The sequence below is a fragment of the Mya arenaria genome, chromosome 8 (genome assembly GCF_026914265.1).
Source record: "Mya arenaria isolate MELC-2E11 chromosome 8, ASM2691426v1".
Taxonomy (NCBI): domain Eukaryota; kingdom Metazoa; phylum Mollusca; class Bivalvia; order Myida; family Myidae; genus Mya; species Mya arenaria.
This window is the reverse complement of record NC_069129.1, coordinates 74,764,192-74,783,992: the sequence shown is the minus strand read 5'-3', so window position 1 is coordinate 74,783,992 and position 19,801 is coordinate 74,764,192. Positions and strand designations below refer to the sequence as shown.

The window sequence follows — 19,801 nt, the reverse complement described above, 5'->3', positions numbered from 1 at the left end:
ACGCACCGACTCAAGCGGTATTCTGAAATAAAGGTATGAACATTTGCACTAATTTATGTTTTTTGTGTTCGGCAGATAATCATAGTATCATGGTGTAGATGGATTAGAAGACGGGGACATACAAAGAACATGAACATTGTACGTTATTACGAACAGAAAAAGACATTCATATGATTGAAATGTACCTGCCTTATAATTTGGAAATGTAAAAACATCGCTACTTTTGATGTTTTTAGTGAGATACAATGTTTTGCTAAATATATTTACCTAGATCCTAGATTCTAGTTTCAGTGGCCATTATTTATCGATGCTTCAATTCAGATCATTTGAAATATCAAATTGCGGAATTGGGAAGCGATGGATAAAAAAAAGCGATAAGAACCCCAAAGTACTCTGTTGAGTGTTTACAACAAGCAAATCCTACTGGCATATTTCTGCGTCAGTGTGTCAACATCAACGACAAGGCTTGTGTTGGTTAACGCCTTGAAACAGTTTGCCCTATGAGAACAGAACTGGTTTGCTAATGTCATAGTTTGTACTTATTCTAGAATTCAAATCAAATACATATTCTAGTAAAATTCCAGAGGGTGTAAAAAAACACAAAGGCATGCTTACAAAGAATACACACCATAGAGCCACATTTTTTTATGAAAGCCGCCTCTTATCTCCTCGCCGCATCTATTGAAATGTTATATCCTCATTTTTTCGCGACACAGGCATGGTGCCCGGTGAACCTTTGGTTGTCGTAATGTAAACGAGTAAAGATATATAATCTAAATCTAAATGTTATTTCGATTTCATCAAATATCGATTTTGGTATTACTCTTATATTTTATAAAGCCAACCACATTTTCCCATGTTTTTAAGACAACCTCATTCAAATGTTTTGAAACATAATTAAAAGACCGATGGAAATGTTTGAAAATATGTCACAGTCGGTGGACCATGCATTCATTAAATAACTTTAAACAAAATTAATCAAATTATATCAACATGTACGCATATATCACTTATCATATTATTTTTAATACCTACAGCGATTAACTGAGTATTTAGTCTGTGGTCCAGGCTCAAACATCAGCTATAGATATATTTGAGGCACGTTTCTTGCATGTTTGAAACTCGTATCATGCATGATTGGGACTCTTATTTTGAATGCTTGAGACAAGTGTCTCTTATGCTTTAAAAACGTTTTTTGCATTTTTGAAACTCTTATCTTGCGTCTGTGAGACTCTTGTCTTGCATGCTTGAGACTTTTGTCTTGTATGCTTGAGACTCGTGTCCTGCATGCTAGAGACACGTGGTTTGCGTGCTTGAAAATGGCGTCTGCCTGTTTGAGACTATTGTCTTGCATAGTTCAGACATGTGTCTTGCATGTTTGAATATCGTGTCTTGCGTCTTTGAGACTCTTGTTTTGCATGCTTGAGACTCGTCTCTTGCGTGTTTAAGACCCTTGTCTTGCATGTATGATACTCGTGTCTTGCATGTTTGAGACCCTCTTTTAGCATGTATGAGACTCTTGTCTTTTTCTCCTTCTTTGTAAAACCTAAAATCAGATTATATTGTTTATATACCCTATCACGTACATCTAAACTAGAAATGAATTAACCTTGACAAAACATGCAATTCGATTTTTCAATGGGTAAAGCAAATTTGCTTGTATACAATTGTCATTATTTATGATTATTTGTACGTGGTCTGGATATCATCATCAATAGTTGAAATAAAGTTGAGTTGAGTTGGCCATGTATCAATTTACTTGATGTCAGTTATACGCGTCAGTTTCAGGGTTTTATCAGCAGTGACTGCATGGCAATAACTGTTATGCCCGTCTGTTTCAGGTCTTCCATATGCGGTGATTGGACGGCAAAAACTGTTATTCTCGTCTGTTTTAGGGTTCCATCTGCGGTGACTGGACGGCAACAACTGTTATGTTCGTCTGTTTCATGGTTTCATTAGCAGTGACTGCATGGCAATAACTGGCATGCCCGTCTGTTTCAAGGTTCCATATGCGGTGACTGGACGGCAATAGCTGTTATGCTCGTCCGTTTTAGAGTTCATCTAGGGACTGCATGGCAAAAACTGTTATGCTCGTCTGTTTCAAGATTCCATCTGCGGTGACTGCAAGGGAAAACTGTTATGCTCGTCTTTTTCAAGGTTCAATCTATGGTGACTACAGAGTCAAAACTGTTACGTCCGTCTTTTTCAGGGTTCCATCACCTTTCACAGAAATGAACATGCATGTTTTGCTTTTGTTAACAGAAACACATTACGATTATTTTGCATTGTTAATCATTTGACTAATCCTACGGAAATGTTTCACGTACTTGTTCAGTATTAAAAAATAAGAACTGTTTCTTATTATTTTGATAATAATGGCCATATCACTGTTTACTGAGGAATACTAATATGGGATTGCAGACAACGACTTCTACATCGACCTGTTTTTGTATACATTTTAAACGTTACAGGTAGAAAAATTTGACACAGATGAGTTTTAAATAAAATTTCACTTATTATTATTATTTTTTTTATTATTTTTAGGGGGGTGGGGGTGCATTTTAGTTCTAAGAAATAGTCACATATGGTGTCACCTTAATGGGACTATCAGTATAGTAGCTGTGATGTTTAGATTACTTTTTGCATACTCTTTATCTTTCGTAGGTGTGTAGAGATAGAAATGTTAATTTTTCAAGAAATATACTTTTCTACGTCTTAGTTAAACGAATTTGAAGAAAGCATGTGTGTGTTATCATTTATAGCATAAAATTATAGTTATAAGATACTTACATGTTGATGATTTTCTAAACTCATTTTTCTGTCTCCACCTGTTTACGTGCCGCTCTTCCGGTTGTGTTCCTGCGACTGTTGTGGGTTTCTGTTATAATACCACCAGTCAGCTTTAGCCCTAGTTGTGGCGAAAAGGTCAATATGCAAAATAAAGTACATCACATAGTTACTTGTGGTTGGAAAGTAAATTGTCTTCGTATGTAATGGGATTTTAACTTTAAATTATTGAGTTAAACTCAGTACATTACTATTCCAACTATTCCAAAAATAACACGCGATGTTTTGCCATGAAAATACTTGAAATACGCATAAGCATGCATTTGACCCCTATATTTATGAAAGTAGTTCCGTTTGTATGCAGGTGGTTGTGTTAAACAAATAAGGCAAACCTTGCCGTGTCATGAACGTGTCGTGTTCGTGCTTTGCCGCTGACAGTCTAAAATCAATAAATATTGTTTGCAACAGTAACAATTCTCTAGGCTGATCTAAGTAAGTAGATCCAAGCGTTAGTGATATAACGATTACGGACAATAACGCTTTCAATGATTTCAACACAAATTTTCAGCTAAAGCTAAATGTTTTTGGTGTATTAATGTTTATATGGGGTTCCTTAAAGTCTCATTATGTTTTCATGAGGTAAACTTTTTTTTGGATGAATATCCAAATAACTTCACTAAACTTTTTTGAACTTTTTACACCTAAAATGATAAAAATATACATTTATCGCAATTAAAAAATGCAACAAAACCGAAAACATTAGAAAGTATTAAAATATTCTTGGGGGAGTTGCCCAAAACTCTCCTGCCAACATTTAAACTGAATAAATGTCGATTCTGAGGGAGGGGCGCAAGTCAAACGTTGACGCCCCTAAGTAACACCCCTCTAACGTTGAATCCTGGACCCGTGCCTGATATTTGAGCAAATATCAAGATTTGTTGATGAGTTCCAGCATTAAGTATCTTAGTTTAACACTTCTAATGATTTGCCCCACTTTTTTTGTCATACACAAAAAATGCATTTAAAAAAAAAAACATCAATGAGTATCTATCTGCGATTTTTTACTACTGTAAACAACGTTGAAGCTATGCTCCGCCCACCTTTCTGCCTCGTTAACATATAGTAAGTCAGTGGACCAGCTTGGAATTACATTGGTGTTTTCCATATATTTCTTTCGAAAAAAGCATCGTTTTGACCTTGGGAATTTTTCAGACATTATATGAGACTCTATTATAGTTATATACTCACTTTTTGTCTCTAATTATTTAATCCGAAGTGGTATTAAGAAGAATTAAGAAAAATAAAACAGTACCTACAAGCTTTAAACAGAATTGTATAATGTAAGGATAATCTATTGTTCAAAAAGTCCGTCATTGTTTATAATCATTAATAATCTGAGTCGAATACTTCGTATCACAGAATCTATATATTTGGCTAACAGTCGATAGTTTGAGAATAATTTATTCATATTTGATTATAGGAATTTCTCTTAGCACAAAAGTGAAATGGCTTTCTCCAAGTCAAGGCCTCCAAAATATACTGTGATGCGACCCCTGGCAAAACTCTCAACATTGGTAGCATTCATATAAATAAACAATCAACGTTACATATTTAAGCTGAATAACACACAATGTATACAGACAAGGCATGTTGTTCATCTGCAACACAAATACAGCCAAGCAGGTAGATCATTTACTAACATTACCTCATGTTTACCAATGTATGCTGTCACGCGTTTGTATTTTACTATACTACTCATATATACTCGTATATATCACATGGCAATTACAAATTTTAATGCTTCGTATTAGAAAGCTTCTGTTATATTTATATTTAGATCGAGGTGTCTTCTGCACTTTTCTTCAACCGGCCTTACAACCTTTCCGGTTATTACGATTTTTGATCCTTACAATACCATATTCATATTGTGTATACTTCTCTATACACTCGATAACACCAAGGTGATACCTTATAATTTTGTACATTTTTACTACCAAATTATGATTGTAATCTTTGTTTTTATGACTATGACCTTCACGATTGCCTGCTTTTGTCGTTTGGTGAACAGCTAACACTCTCCTTGTAATATCTATCACAGAATATTTCATTTCTCGGGAATGAAAAACTAACCAGTTATCATAAGCTCTCCTTCCAATCACAACCTCGGGCATGTCATGCCATGGGAACGATCTAGTCGTAATAAAATAGTCCTCTGCCCAACCGTTAAACAATGTGCCCCTATCTTTTGCAATCTTTGTTATATTATACCAAGCACTTCCTTCTTCGGATGTAACATTTTTAACGTTGGTTCTTTTCCCAACCATTAGTGCAGGCTGAGTGAGGTCCAGAGATGTATTTGTGATTATATGGACAAGGCTGTCTGGAAGAGTGTCGGCGAAGAGGATGTCTGCATTGCTATAGGCATATAAGGTGGTGTTGTATTTCTCCATCACATCTCTGTACATGTATTTCAGAACTGGAACACCTTCAGCAGCTGTGATCAAGACGGGCAAGACCTTCCATCCTTTTCTAGAACAATCTGCAGCAACGTCACTGTCATTAGTAAATACCACCGGTATCACAAAAGGATTAAGGGACATCCAATTGAACACTGTTATATTATGGACTAGATCTTTTTCAAGATTATAATTCCACGTGGTGAATAACGTCAACAATGGTACACTCTCTTTTTTCAAAATCCTTGTTCTATACTTTTGTAATTGTTCTTTATCGAAGTTGCTATGGATTTTAACTACATCGGTAATTGTAGGCAATGGTGTGGTCTGTTCTTGCTCTATTTCTCTCCTGGCGAAGAACTCCATCTTCAGGCTCTTGACAAATTTTAAAAAAAAACACATATAAAAGCATATGTTGTTACAAAATAGTTGGTTTTCGTTTTCATTTTTTACTTATTTAAAGCAAAGCATCCACTTAATGTATGCGAACCATGAACATGTGAATGTTGATGCCCAGTATCATTCGCTCCGTGTGAAAAACAAAATATATTATGACAATTTTTTTCGGTCTTCACAGCGTGTGCAAAATTTAATAATAGAGAGTGAACTACAAGGAAAGCTTGACTAAACATGCCAAAGTGTGTACCACAAATGTTTGTTTTTTCATGGAACACTTCACAAAAGTGTTTAGGTGAAGTTTGAACCAAGTTTAGGTAATAGTATGTGTTGTTTTTTTGGTCTTCTAAACGGAAGATAAAAAAAATGCTCACTTTTTAGTGTTATGTTCGGAATTCCTCTTTCTAGTCAAAGCGCATGTGCGCGTGTCTTAATTGAAATGTGAGGGTTGTATTCTGTTTAATGGTTTTTGGTTCTAAGTGAATAAAATTAATGTGAATCTGTCCTTTCTCCCAATGGGGGTGGCATGAGTCCTTATTAAGGATTGTTATGTTTCATTACCGAAGTGAGAATAGCAAATTTCATACCAAACTGTCTAACCTGATACGGTCAGAAAACAACAGCAAGCAGTGCATATACAAAAGACAAACACATTAAAATAATAACAATACAACAGATTAGCCTCAGCCTTAAACCAGACATTATTAAATAACTATTAATTTTTAGTCCTTAAACACATCATTTGCCTTGTCCAATAATACAAAGGCCTCCTCTATAACAGTGCCAATATATATATTAGCGGTCCCGGGCAGAAAAGTGATATAGATATAAAGCCCGCATTTCAAAGAATTTGCTTGGCTAATTAAACAGGGCCAAAAATGATAGAATCGCAGCTGGAAATTCGAAAACGGCAGCCATTTTATTTTAAAGTCAGTATTAAAACGTTCGTCGACGGTTTGAACACTAATTCAACACGATTTAGTGGTATGTTACTGCCGTGTACATACATTTTACAATCGTTTATATTTACTTGGATCAATGCGGAAGAATGTCGTCTGGCGAGGAAATGTTTGAGCTGCTAGCTAATGATTTATTATCTATGTAATACATAAATGAAACCGAAGAAATTGATTTACTTTCAAGTCTTGAAGATGTGTCTGTGATTGTTCCTCACCCAGTGACGGGATCGAATTCTGGAAAGCAACGTTTTCAAATAGTCTCTGAAGAAGACTGTGACAGCTTTATTAAAGAAAATGAAAACAGAACACACATTATAAAACCAAAGTGATTTAAAACTGTTTTATGATTGGATGAATAGCATCAGAGAACAGCTTGATGTCCTTTTGTCCAGGTTTTTCTTGGTAAGTCAATTAATCGATTATTTAATTCTAATTATCAAATGTGATGGTGATTCATTTTATTCTAAACATATTTAAAAAAATTGTAGATAATTCAACGCTTTAGCAAAACACTTATGTTTATTTGAAGGTAATTATAGAGCGAAGTCATTGCCTAGTTAATGCTCCTGATTCATAAGCTGTAGTTCTCCCTAAGTGTTTAGTCTCGCCTGCATTCTAGTCGGATAGTTAGAAAATCCTTGGTGCGTAGGCATGACGGCTAGAACGCAGGCTTGGCATTCGGTTACAAGACGGCTAGACACTACCTAACATAATGTCTTAAAAATAAAATAAAGTATGTACGTCTTATTTTCAGCAATTCGGAAGCATGACGGCACAGAATATGAGCCAGGTATTCTAACCAGCATACAATATTCAATTGATCGTTACCTAAAGGAGAAAAAAAGTAAACTTCAGCACAAGGAAATATGAACTTATCAGTCATTCAAACCAAGTCTTGATTTCCAAGCGAAAACATCTGAAGGCACAGGTCAAAGGGAATTTAAAATCTAAAGCTGAGCCACTGACCAAAGAAGAATTCCAAAAGTTGAGAGACAGAAAGCTTTTTGGAAAAGGTAATGAGATCATACTTAAATATCAAACATTGGGTATTTGAATTAAGAAAATGATACATGATAAAATATTGCTCATTATTTGCATTTGTTCTATTTTGTTTAAAATATAAATATAAATACTAATGATACTTGAAATTCACTTACGTATATGCAATCAATCCTAACATGCATATATACAAACTATTACAGGTGATGCACATATATTACTTGAGACAGTATGGTTGAATATTGGTGTTCACGTGGCAGACAGGATCATACACACCTTCTTTGGGGGGATATAGAGCTGAAAAGGTCACCAGACAATCGAGTGTACTTGGAATTTACAGGTATTTGGTATTGTAAATTGATGGTAATTGTTTGTATAACTTGTCATTTGCGCTATTTTATATCCACCCCTGAAATATCTACAGACTATATCAGTCCAAAGGCTCAGTTCTAGGGTTGATATTGTTTCGAGATGCTATGAAGGCCGATATAATAATTGCCATATCATAGACTTATTTAAAATATCAGTATGGGCAATACATATGCATGACTAACTTATGAATTGAAAATGCATTTTCTTATTGACTTAAAGATTTGTAATAAAGTTATTGCTGAATATTTTCAGAGAGAAGTACACTATAAAAAACTATAAATGGATCCAGCCGAAAATGTAACAGAAAAATGGCACCCAAGCTGTTTGCAACACCTGGAGACAAACTATGTCCAGAAGCCATCTACATGGAGTATAAAAGTCGAAGACCAACCGATATTCTTGATGATAATAGCAGATTTTACCTACAACCAATTAATACACCCAAAACATGGTATTCTCATCAGCCTGTTTGAAAAAATAAACTTTGGCAAATAATGAAACAAATGGCTGAAAAGGGAAACCTTGAAGGCCGAAAAGTGAATCACTCCACAAGAAAAACATTTGCCCAAACTCTTGTTCAGACAGGTCGACCACCAACATAAATTGCCCATCTAGGTGGTTGGAAAAGCTTACAAACAATAAACGCTTATTCAACCCCTACGCCCAGCAAGCATAGGCGTCTGATATCATATCTGATCTGATTAGGCCATCTTCAAGCACTGCTGTTGTTCCACATTCAGGAAACAAAGTCCAATCAATTGAGCATAAACAGACATCTGTGTTGGCAGATGTAACTCCAGTAATGAACACAAGTACCCATACGTGTAATACTCTTGATGCAAGCCGAAGTATTCATCCAAGATATCAAAACAAAACTCAAATCCTTTTGCAGCGTTATGTGGTGCCAATATATATTGGGGTACTTTTAACAATAACAATGTTTTTAAGGGAATAGGAAGTTTTCAGACATTGAGAGCTCACAAGAATCACAATAGACATTCTATTTGTATTTTGTATTTTGATACATGGACAAAGAAAAACAGAAACATTGGTTTATTTTTAAAATGCAATGTGTTATACATTGTGATTACTTAACATTTCCATAAACATAGTTAAATTTGTTATGTATTTAAAAGTTGTTCTTTGTTATATGTTGATATTGTTTTTTAATAAATTATGTGTTTAAACTTTGAATCCTTTATAGTCCGGCAGCCAAATGGGATATTTTGGCTGAACCTTGCATCGGAGTGTATAGAAAATGTTTTTAGTTTTTTAAGTAGTTTAGACCCCCTAGTTAAGGAATCCGTTTGATGGCCTCACACCACCCTTGGGGAAATCGAGATATTCAAGATGGCGTCCAAGATGGCCGCCAAATTTTACCAAAATCATCAATTGACTAGTAATTTTGTATAAATGCATTAATTCCTGTTCAAAATTATACAATTGTGTATTTTTATTGCAAACCGATCAATTCTAAAATATTTCATATCATAATTAGGCCATCATGGCATCCAAAATGGCCGCCAAAACAAAGAAAATTGACAACTGAGTTAGGTTTTGTTTCAAATACCATCAATTATTATACACATGTATCTCGTTTTTACATTACAATGTGTTTATGCAATATAGATATCACAAATGACGTAATAAAATTACATATTTACCAAGATGGCGTCCAATATGGCCGCCAAAATAAACATTGATTAACACAGACTAAATGAAACGAGCACAACCGTTTACATATTTGTATAAAAAAACAACGGCATTTTATTTATTCCAATTTACTTCTGAAGAACTACTGACAGAAATATTTGTAAGTGGTATTATAGACAGCATGGGTGACCTCAATAAAAGAGCTGTAATCTAGAAGCAGGACATAAAAGCTATGGATAACTGTGTTATAAAGTCATTGCTGATCATGATGCTTAACATCATAGCTGAAAAAGGAACTGACTAGGGTTTTCATTTGGTAGCTATTAAATCTACGATCCCCTACTTCTTTGCAGCAAGACACGTACATTATGTTTGGTATTGCCGCTCCTATTTATCTATCAATGCCCGGTTCATGTAGGGAAATATTTCGGAAAGGGGAGCATGTGATGCGTCTCATTATTGGCATTTGGAACGGCATTTCGAGTGATATGTTCATTGAGACAACGTTTATGGGATACTTATATGGAAAACAAGGCATTATTGGTAGTACATTGAAATCCGACACACCCAAGATATGGTCGCCTGGTCTACGCGGGTTGGAAGCTGATTTCTCAAGCCTTGCAAATAGTGAACAAGTTAAGCCATCTTATGATAAACCCAAAGAGGAAATGAAGGCAAAAATATTGAGTGACTGCAACCATCATAGATCACTGCAGGGAGCGATAAATGACTGTATAAATCCATTGGAGCCGTCGAATTACCCTGATGAAATCATCAACTTAGTTTCAGGTCAAATAGCACCAGAAACTGTAAATGTTGATCAAGATGTTAAAATAAAATTAGAATCAAACAAATGAAGGAATTTGAAAATGGTTGGCCAGGGAGGTTCAATGTCAAGATAAGACGCAAGATCAGGTGCCGTATTCACTAACGTCTTAAATCTGAGTTTGAGAATCAGGCTCAAAAAACTGAATTCGTAAATGTTTGAAAATATCTCTAATACAACTATTGACAATATATTCTTATGTTTTAGCATTTTTATAACAACATTAAATGTTCGCTTTTCTGGGCCTAAGTCTCTAACTCAGACACAGGACGTAAGTGAATACGAGCCCAAAACACAAGCTGAAACACGAAAGGGTATACAAGTTGGTGATACGAAGGTCTTTAAGACATAATTAATTTTACAAGAGTGATCGGTCTTCAAGCTAGTTACGTGACTTTGATGTGAAAGGTTGCTGACCTATGAGTTGTCCCATGTTCCAACAGCGATATTTAGAATGTGACTTGCCAAATCCAAACTATGTGCTGAAAAAGTATTTGCAAATTCAGGTGTCAGCACGTTCTGCAACAAAGCAAGTAGCATCGATAATTATTGACGGCTACTTATCTTCGCCTGATAGAGGCAAAACAGCACAGAAACTGAAACAAGGGAAAACAGAGGATCACATACTTAGCGCGTACATCAGTTGTCAACTGCAATGCAAATTCCTCCTCAGAAAGAGATCATGTCGGTAGCAACATTTCATTACCTAGACATGTGAGTGCTTATTGTTAGTGGAGATGAAGATTCACCAATTGAAGTTTCACCAGCTGTAATAATTACGCGTCATGACATGCGCAACACACATAATGAAGCTGACAACATTGTTGCCCATCAAATTGTTAGTATAGTAAATGAAAATGATGGAGGCATTTGAGTACTTTCAGACGATACCGATGCTTTGTTCTTCTTCTTCACCATTACCTGGAACAAATCATCAACAAAGTTATTAGGAATGACCTGTGAAAGACAGATTATTGATAGATATAACAGCCACAGTCAACAAATACAAACGTATAGTTCCAGATTAATTTGCAGCATACGCACTATCAGGATCGGATACTACTACTTGCTGCTACGGCATAGGTAAGGGCATAGTATTGAAGGTACTAAAAGCGAGTATCACTCGTGTGTGTTTGAGATGAAACATCTGTCTACTCGACAGTCAACCGAGGATCAACTCGTTTCATTTCGCAATGTTACAACATGGAAGTTGTTGACGACGACATGTCAGAGGTTCTACAGAAGGTATTAAGTTCTAAGGTTAGGAAAGCGACGTCGTGTGCACAAAAGCTTGCTTCTCTACCCCCAACAACAGAAGTATTTAATGACAATATCAAGCAAGCACATTTTCAAACGTGTGTTTGGAATTGTGCAGTTAAATCAGACCAACCAAACCTGGACCCGTTTGAAACTGATTGGGAAAAAAGGACACGCGATCTTTGGTCCCAATAATATTACCAAAACAAATTTCAGTGGCCTCATATGATGTGCTTAAAATGATAAAATGTTTATGGCAGTCAAATACTCAATGCAACACTCTTGCTGTCGTTGCAACAATGCGCATATATCATGTTCAATATTTAGTAAATGTCAAGCATAAGAAAATTGCTACAATAAGCAAACAAAACGAATGTATAAATCATTGAATTAACAAACTAACTTCTCTATTTAAGAACTGATGTAGTAATTGTTCTAAAGCTATTAATACATACCATAAACTACAGTGTAATTTTAAATAAAGAAAAATGCTATTGTTTTTATACATTTGTAAAAGATTGTGCCCGTTTTATATAGTCTGTGTTAATTTATGCTTTTTGGCCGCCATATTGGACGCCATCTTGGTAAATATGTGTCTTTATAATGCTATTATGATACCTATATTGCATAAATACATGGTTAAGTTAAATCGAGATGCATGTGCATAAAAATTGATGGTATTCACAACGAAACCTCTCTCATTTGTCAATTATTTTAGTTTGGCGGGCATTTTAGACGCCATGATGGCCTAAACATGGTATGAAATATTTTAGAATTGATCGGTTTGCAATACAAATGCTTTATGGTATAGTTTTGCACAGGAATCGAATCATTAAAACAAAATAACGAGTTAATTGGTGATTTGGTTAAATTTGGCGGCCATCTTGGACGCTATCTTAAATATCTCGATTTCCCCAAGGGTGGCGCGAGGCCATCGAACGGATTCCTTAACTGGAGGGTCAAAGCTACTTAAAAACCCCAAACTATTTTCTATACACTCCGATGCAAGGTACTCAACTTCCGCTGCCGGACTATTAAGTGCATGAAGTTATTTAATAAAATTGTCAATAAACAATTGATTTGACATTGGCCGTGTGTTTTGATTTCGGGACAGTCGCATTGGCCCTCGGCCTTCGGCCTCGTGCTAATATCACTGCCCTCAGACAAATAACAGGGCCAATATCAAAACACTTATATATTAACATATATTATTAATCTAGTTCATTTAATACAAACGAATATCGCAGTTATTGTTAAAATTGCTAAGTGTTTACGTGCGTGATATCGCCATTAGGATCGCCGGACGAATTCTGTTCGGAGAGCTTCAAACCAAAACGATCGCCGAAGTTTAATTAAGTAATTAATTGATTTTATGTTTAGCAGTTCGTACGTAGGCGCTGTATCGTAAAAGGACCTTTAATTGTTCGCGCCCAAATTTAAGATGGTTGTTTAAGCCAGTTATTTGTTAAGAAGACCAAAAATAACAGCAACTATTTCATATTGATAAGGAAGTATCTTTTTAACTGAATTCAACTGAACTCAATAGTATTTCATTCTACCACAGTTTACATTGATTATCTATTATCTATCACTTAATCTCAGTTTGCATCTAAAAAAACATAGTTTTAACCTAAATAGACGTATTTGGTATTTAGGGTAATGCATATTCTATTGTGTGACCTAAATCCTGAAAAAAATAACATCCTGGTTGGAGCTTAAAGATGAACTCTATCTGATTGACCGTTTGATAACTTTTTTATTCTTTTGTCTACGAAATTTTGCGTAAGATTCGGTAAACCGGTGAGATAAGACTGCTGATTGAGATTTACGCTCAAACATTGATGTTTTAGTGCAATAAGCGCTAGTAACGTTTTAAGAAAAATGAACATTTTGGCAGTTTTCCAAACAATTGAGATCTGTTCTTTTATGTGTTATCCTATATGACTGATTTGAAAACACTGATGCAAAAATCAGCTGATTCTGAGACAAGTAATAACAAAGCAAATCGGTCAAACTGTAAGAGTGCAGCTGAAATGTTTTGCAGATCCAGGAACAGTTTTGAAGAAGCTAAAGTTGGGGTAACTGCATATATAATTGGTTGTGCAGGTTTCTGGTGAAATAGATACCTCAAAATGAAAGAAGCATACAAGCATGGCTTAAATGCGTTGCTGTAAAGGTGTTTAAGTTATTTTAGGACAGATACCTGAAGTCCATACACAGCAGACGACTTCATGCCATCAAATGTGTTGATGTAGAGGTAGATGTAGACGGAGAGACACACCAGAAAGAGAAGAACTACTCGCCTTATTGTTACTTGCAAGCGGACATTCTTGAAGTCTGTTCCTGAATGAGCAAGTGATAAAGATGATATATGAAATATTCATGTAATCAAATGCTTTCTTGTAGATATAGGTATTTTTAATTTGCATGCCAACATTCTAGGTATGTCCTGAAATTATATTACTGATTTTGTGTAACAGACAATAATATAGCTTTATTTGCCATCAAATGCATTCATATAAATACAAAAGTACATAAAAAGGCTTTAAATAGGGTTACCACTTCCTATCATATTCTAATCTCATGCCGACATTCTAGAGACATGCTCTTAGATCATGCATTAAACATGCGATATAGATAAAACTGACAACTACGAATGGAAATTTTGTTTCAGAAATTACGATCATGCAGGGATATGCAATGATTAAGAGCTTCTGATATAAATCACCAACCGTTAATGAGATACCATTTAGGATTGGAGATCATTGGAAAAGCTTTCATAAATGAGGAAATAATATTCTGCAGTCGGGCTTTCTTAATTGGGTGTACGTAAGAATGGGGTAAGCTTTCATAATTGGAGATAGGAGATCATGAGGAAAACTTTCATAAATGAGGATAGGAGACCCCGGGGAAAGCTTTCATAATCGGGGATAGGAGATCACGGGGAAGGCTTTCATAATTGGGAATATGAGGCCCCGAGGAAGGCTTTCATAATTGGGGATAGGAGACCCCGGGGAAGGCTTTCATAATTGAGGATAAAAGACCCCGAGGAATGCTTATATAGATGGGGAAAGAAGATGATGGTGAAAGCTTTCGAGATTGGGAAAAGGAGACGCCGGGGAAAGCTCTTGTGATTTCGTATAGAAGACCCAGGGAAGGCTTTCATAATCGGGGATAGGAGACACTGGTAAAAGGCTTTCATAATTGGGGATTTGAGACCCAGGGGAAAGCTTTCATAATTTGGGATAGGAGACCCCGGGGAAGGCTTTCATATTTGAGGATAGAGGACCCCGGAGAATGCTTTTATAAATGGGGATAGAAGATGATGGTGAAAGCTTTCATGATTGGGGAAAGGAGACCCCGGGGAAAGATCTAATGAGTTCATATAGGAGACCACAGGAAAAGCTTTCATGATTTGGTAAAGGAGACCCCGGAGAGGTCTTTCATGATTGGAGATAGAAGATCAAGGAATTTTATGAGACATTTTTCAACTTGTTTAACCAACCATCAAGGCCTCTTTTGTTTTGTTATCACACTTTTGGTTCTCCACACCATGTATGCCAATTTAACTTATTAAACACAATTGAATTTTTAGTCCTGTATTAAGTTATTTTCTTAATTAGCCATCGGGCATAATTGTTTTTACACGATGCGCCATTATTCCACACACGTGTCGAATTGAAACCCGATCTGGATACAAAAGACATACAATTTTGTTTTATTTTTTCGGCTTGTTTGTGATATATTTCCACATTTTACGACCCTTTTACGACTTTTCTTGTTTCGTCTTCGAATCGTTTGATTTTACCTACCATTTGTGTAGTTTAACTAACTATACATATTGGATCTGTTAAAGATGCGATAAATATTCAATTATCTTCAATAGTTCGACGTTTTTGTTATTTTTGCCACATTTCTTCTTCCTCGTTAATGGCTAACCGTCAAATATGACTATTATGGCCATGCGTGTTAAAAAAAAAGAGTAAGAATGCCAAGTCACCCAAGCTACTCAATCCACCCAGGTGGGCTTGACATGTGATAAAAAATAGTGCAAAACCTAAATTAGCCTGAAATGCAACAACTACATATGCAACCCTAGTATGTATATAATGAAATGAATAAGAATGTTAGTGCTGTTTAAAGATAAATATATATATGTAGTGTCAACACTGTCTACATGTACCGGTAGTGAATTCCACTCGACAATAGTGCGAGGAAAGATTTAGTATTTGGTGTAGTCTGTTGATGAGTGTGGTATCTGATATGCCAAATGATGAAAATGTCGAGAATTTCGTTGATATGGCGTCATGTATTGAGAGGCTGTAATGTCGACAAATCCATAATGAATTTTATAAAAGAGTCTAAGACGGCTAGTCTGTCTTCTTCTTTCAAGTGTTTCCCATTTCAGTTGGTTCAATGTCTGTTACAGTTCCAGAAAATTTGGCGTAGTTGTTTGTAACAAATATTGCTGCTCTTCTTTGAACCTGTTCTAGTTTTTGAATACTAGTGACCTGGAATGGATTCCAAACGGTTGAACTGTATTCCAAAGAGTATCTGGCAATGGATTTGTATGCTTCTGCTTTTGTTTCAGGTTTTGCAGAGTTTAAATTTCTTTTCAAGACACCAAGGCTTTGGCTGGCTTAACTTCTTATCTTGGTAATAGGGGGTGTCCAAGAGATATTTGACGAAAGCTCGAGTCCGAGGTATGTGGCCTGTTGGACTCGTTGTGTAGTCGGTCACGACTATTTTCCGAGACTTGTAGAAATGCATGATATGGCATTTGTCTACATTGAAGGACATCTTCCTCCTCTTCTCCCACTTTGCCAGGCTGTTCAGGTCTTCCTGTTATATGTGAGTATCTCTGGATGAGCGAATTTCTCGATATACAACACAATCATCAGCAAAGAGCCGTACACTTGAACAGACACTTGATAGGAGGTCGTTGATAAAAAAGAAGAAAAAGAAGAGGGCCTTAAACCGACCCTTGTGGAACTCCTGAATCTACTGTAGCTTCTGATGAAATTGCCCCGTCTACAACAATTCTCTGAGTTTTATTGCCGAGAATGCCTTAATCCATGTCCGTGTTGTCCCTCTGATCCCATAGAAATCAAGTTTATGCAGGAGTCTTCTATGGTCAACCGCATCAAAGGCTTTGCTAAAATCCATAATGGCAACGTCAACTTGGCTCCGCTTAGGTGACATAGTAAGTTCATCCAGGAACACTACCAACTGTGAGCGAAAGCAATGTTGATTGTCCATCAATATGGGTATCTAAATGGTCAATAGTGTTACTGACCACGATCATGCAATACAAGTCAAGGATACCGGACGATAATTGCTAGTCTTGAATTTTTCACCTTTTTTGAAGACAATGGCAAAGTTAATTAAGGAGGGGTCGAGGCCATCGACATTTTAATTAATTAAAATTTAAAAGATATATGTTGGAATTGCACTAAAATAAGATGAAAACAGAGTTTAACAATGCTCTTTTCCTGAACTATTATAATTAGAAATATATGTATTAAGTGAGTGTTGAATAGTCAAAAGAGCAGACAATAATTTTAACATCAAATGGATATAAAGCGTATAAACAGAACAATTTATAAACCTTATTTTACATTCATTGAAGAAAAAAACTCATAGTGACGATATGTTTCGTGATAGCAGACATGTCATTCTCAAGTCCATCTTGTAGATAAGTTAAAGGCTTTCCAAACACTTGTACTTGTGTAATGTTCGTTTACTGTTAAGAAGAAAATAATCAAGATAATAACCTTTATATTGAAAAACAATTATTTCTTGATGCGTGTGAGTCATATAGATAAGTATATCAATTTAGATGATTTAGTTTATGTCATTATACATATATTTCTACCTTTTAATTTGATTAATCATTTGGTTAAATCAAAGAAATCTTATGTATGGTATTCTTACTCTAAAATAGTAATTATTATTTTAGTGCGTTTCCAATACTTACATGTAATATTTGAAAAGGCTATTTACATTTGTGCTGCAGTCAGCAACATATATTGAAGTAAGTGCATAGACATAATCAATCCAACAAAAAGTTCGTTCAAGCCCAACCTGTTATTCTAGTTCATAAAGATTACATAGCTATAAGTATGAAAAAACGGGGAATCTTTCTTTTAACTTGGAATGCCGAAAAGGGAAAAAGGGAATTGATACCTGAAAAATAGTATGCACAACATTTGTTTATGCTTTTTCTGAACATTTTTATTACCGTATTTTGTACATGCACAATGAAAAAGTAATATATAACATTTGTTTATTATAGCCTTACGTCTAACAGTCAGTTTCAATTCCATAATATTTGTTAGCTTATAGTGGCTTTCTATTTAAAACCAGTGTACCAACGAGCACGGCAAAACGTTTGGCAGGCAAACAACAGGAATCAAGCCGTTCATGGGTTATTTCAAAAACATCGTTAAAACCCGTTTGAAAATAACAGTTTATTTGCTCTAATACTATGCTTCTTTTATGGCAGGAAATTGGATATTTTTTTTAATTATTTTTTTATTATTACTCTTTATTTTTTTTCTGGGGTGGGGAGCCTCATTATCAAATCAATACATTATTATATACTACATTATAATTTTATTAAATGCCATATTCACCTTAAATGCTTTTCTTGTCGAGTTAATATACTTTGAATTGCTTTCTTTGCTTGCAATCACCATGAAAGTCCGAAAAAGGTATTATCTATTATCAGTTAATGTGATTTCCTACCAAAGTTTTGTATTTGTGGTTTATTGCAAAACAGAAGCTGGACTATTAAAACAAAAAACAGAAACTGCATATTTGAATTTGACGAATAAAACTTTAAAAGGTAATTTAAAAAATGGTATTGAAAGATACATATTTACAGTGAAAGATACAAGTTACAAGATACATTTGTTTTTATTTAAAGTCGGGTATATGAACACCAAAAATAATATTCAATGAGCTATTTATGAAGAAGGGGACGTAAGTAAATTTGAAATACAATCTAAATTAAGGTTCTATGTTGGTAACTGCGACATTCTTCATTAACATCCTACAAAACCAGTACCGTCCCCATAGTCTATTATGGTCCGGACTCGAACAACCCCGTCGATAGCTGGTTCAATGTCCTTAACCCTCATGTCTTAAATATGATAGGACCCGTTCGAATAGGCCAGTACACATAAATGCTGACTAACTATTAAAAGATAAAATTGTTTTGTCAACTGACCTGAAAAAAAATATACCTTCATTCTAATATGTCATTTAAACATTATTTTCAAAATTTAAAAATATTTTAGATTAGTAAGATTTTGTTAAGAATGACAGAGACATGAATAACGGTTCAATATGGAAAGATAAGTCATACAAATGGTTCCATTGCTGTAAAGATATATAAAAATAAACAATATAAAACTTTTTTAGTTGTGATATCTTGATTATATGTCAAAATTAATGATACATTTTATCATTGTACAAGTACAAGTACGGTAGAAATGTGAAATCTACTCAACATATTGTGTAAATTGAACCTTGTGCATGCACTTGCAATGTACTGTTAAATGGTATATGGAAATGTATGGGCACGGTCAAGAAAGTCGTATTTTAATTTGGATCATCCCTCGAACCTCGGATATTAAACATTATGATCAACCATACTATTAACCAACATTCCTAGCGCAATATAATTGCATTTAAGCACATACGTCGTTTAGGTTGTATGTCGAGATAACTTGATTGATCTTGAAAGAAAACAATATTTCGACAAACTTATGCACTTTCATTAGACATTTGAGAATTGAAAAATATACAGTTTGCGCCACTTTACTTAAAACGAATAATTCATTTTAAATAATGTGAATATTATGTTGTACAGTTACAAAACATAACTTCAGTTGAACGAAGGGTTCACATACAGCGCCTTTATAAAAAGAACAAGCAATTTTGTAATACCTTGAGATCTCCAGATATCCATACACATTCTTTACAGCAGAAATACATTTATTCAAAGATCCTATTGTTCAAAGACTAGTTCATTAACAGTCATTAATTTCAAATGCTATCGAATTTCAACTTACATTTATTTTTTTCTAAAT

The 19,801-nt window shown here is 35.0% G+C and overlaps 1 protein-coding gene across 4 annotated transcripts; it reads right to left on the bottom strand.

Moving 5' to 3' along the window:
* Positions 1 to 4,232: 4,232 nt before the first annotated feature.
* Positions 4,233 to 19,795, bottom strand: LOC128244645 (uncharacterized). 4 transcript variants are annotated; one of them, XM_052962666.1, is made up of 4 exons: positions 19,659 to 19,795; positions 13,909 to 14,048; positions 6,776 to 6,859; positions 4,233 to 5,618 (listed from the first exon to the last, which is right to left on the bottom strand). In XM_052962666.1, the coding sequence occupies exons 1-4, from the start codon at positions 19,684 to 19,686 to the stop codon at positions 4,650 to 4,652; spliced, it is 1,221 nt and encodes a 406-aa protein (XP_052818626.1). In that variant the 5' UTR covers positions 19,687 to 19,795; the 3' UTR covers positions 4,233 to 4,649. The 4 variants fall into 4 exon arrangements, with proteins under 4 accessions (XP_052818626.1, XP_052818627.1, XP_052818628.1 ...); XM_052962667.1 differs by having other exon boundaries at positions 6,776 to 6,832; XM_052962668.1 differs by lacking the exon at positions 6,776 to 6,859.
* Positions 19,796 to 19,801: the final 6 nt, after the last annotated feature.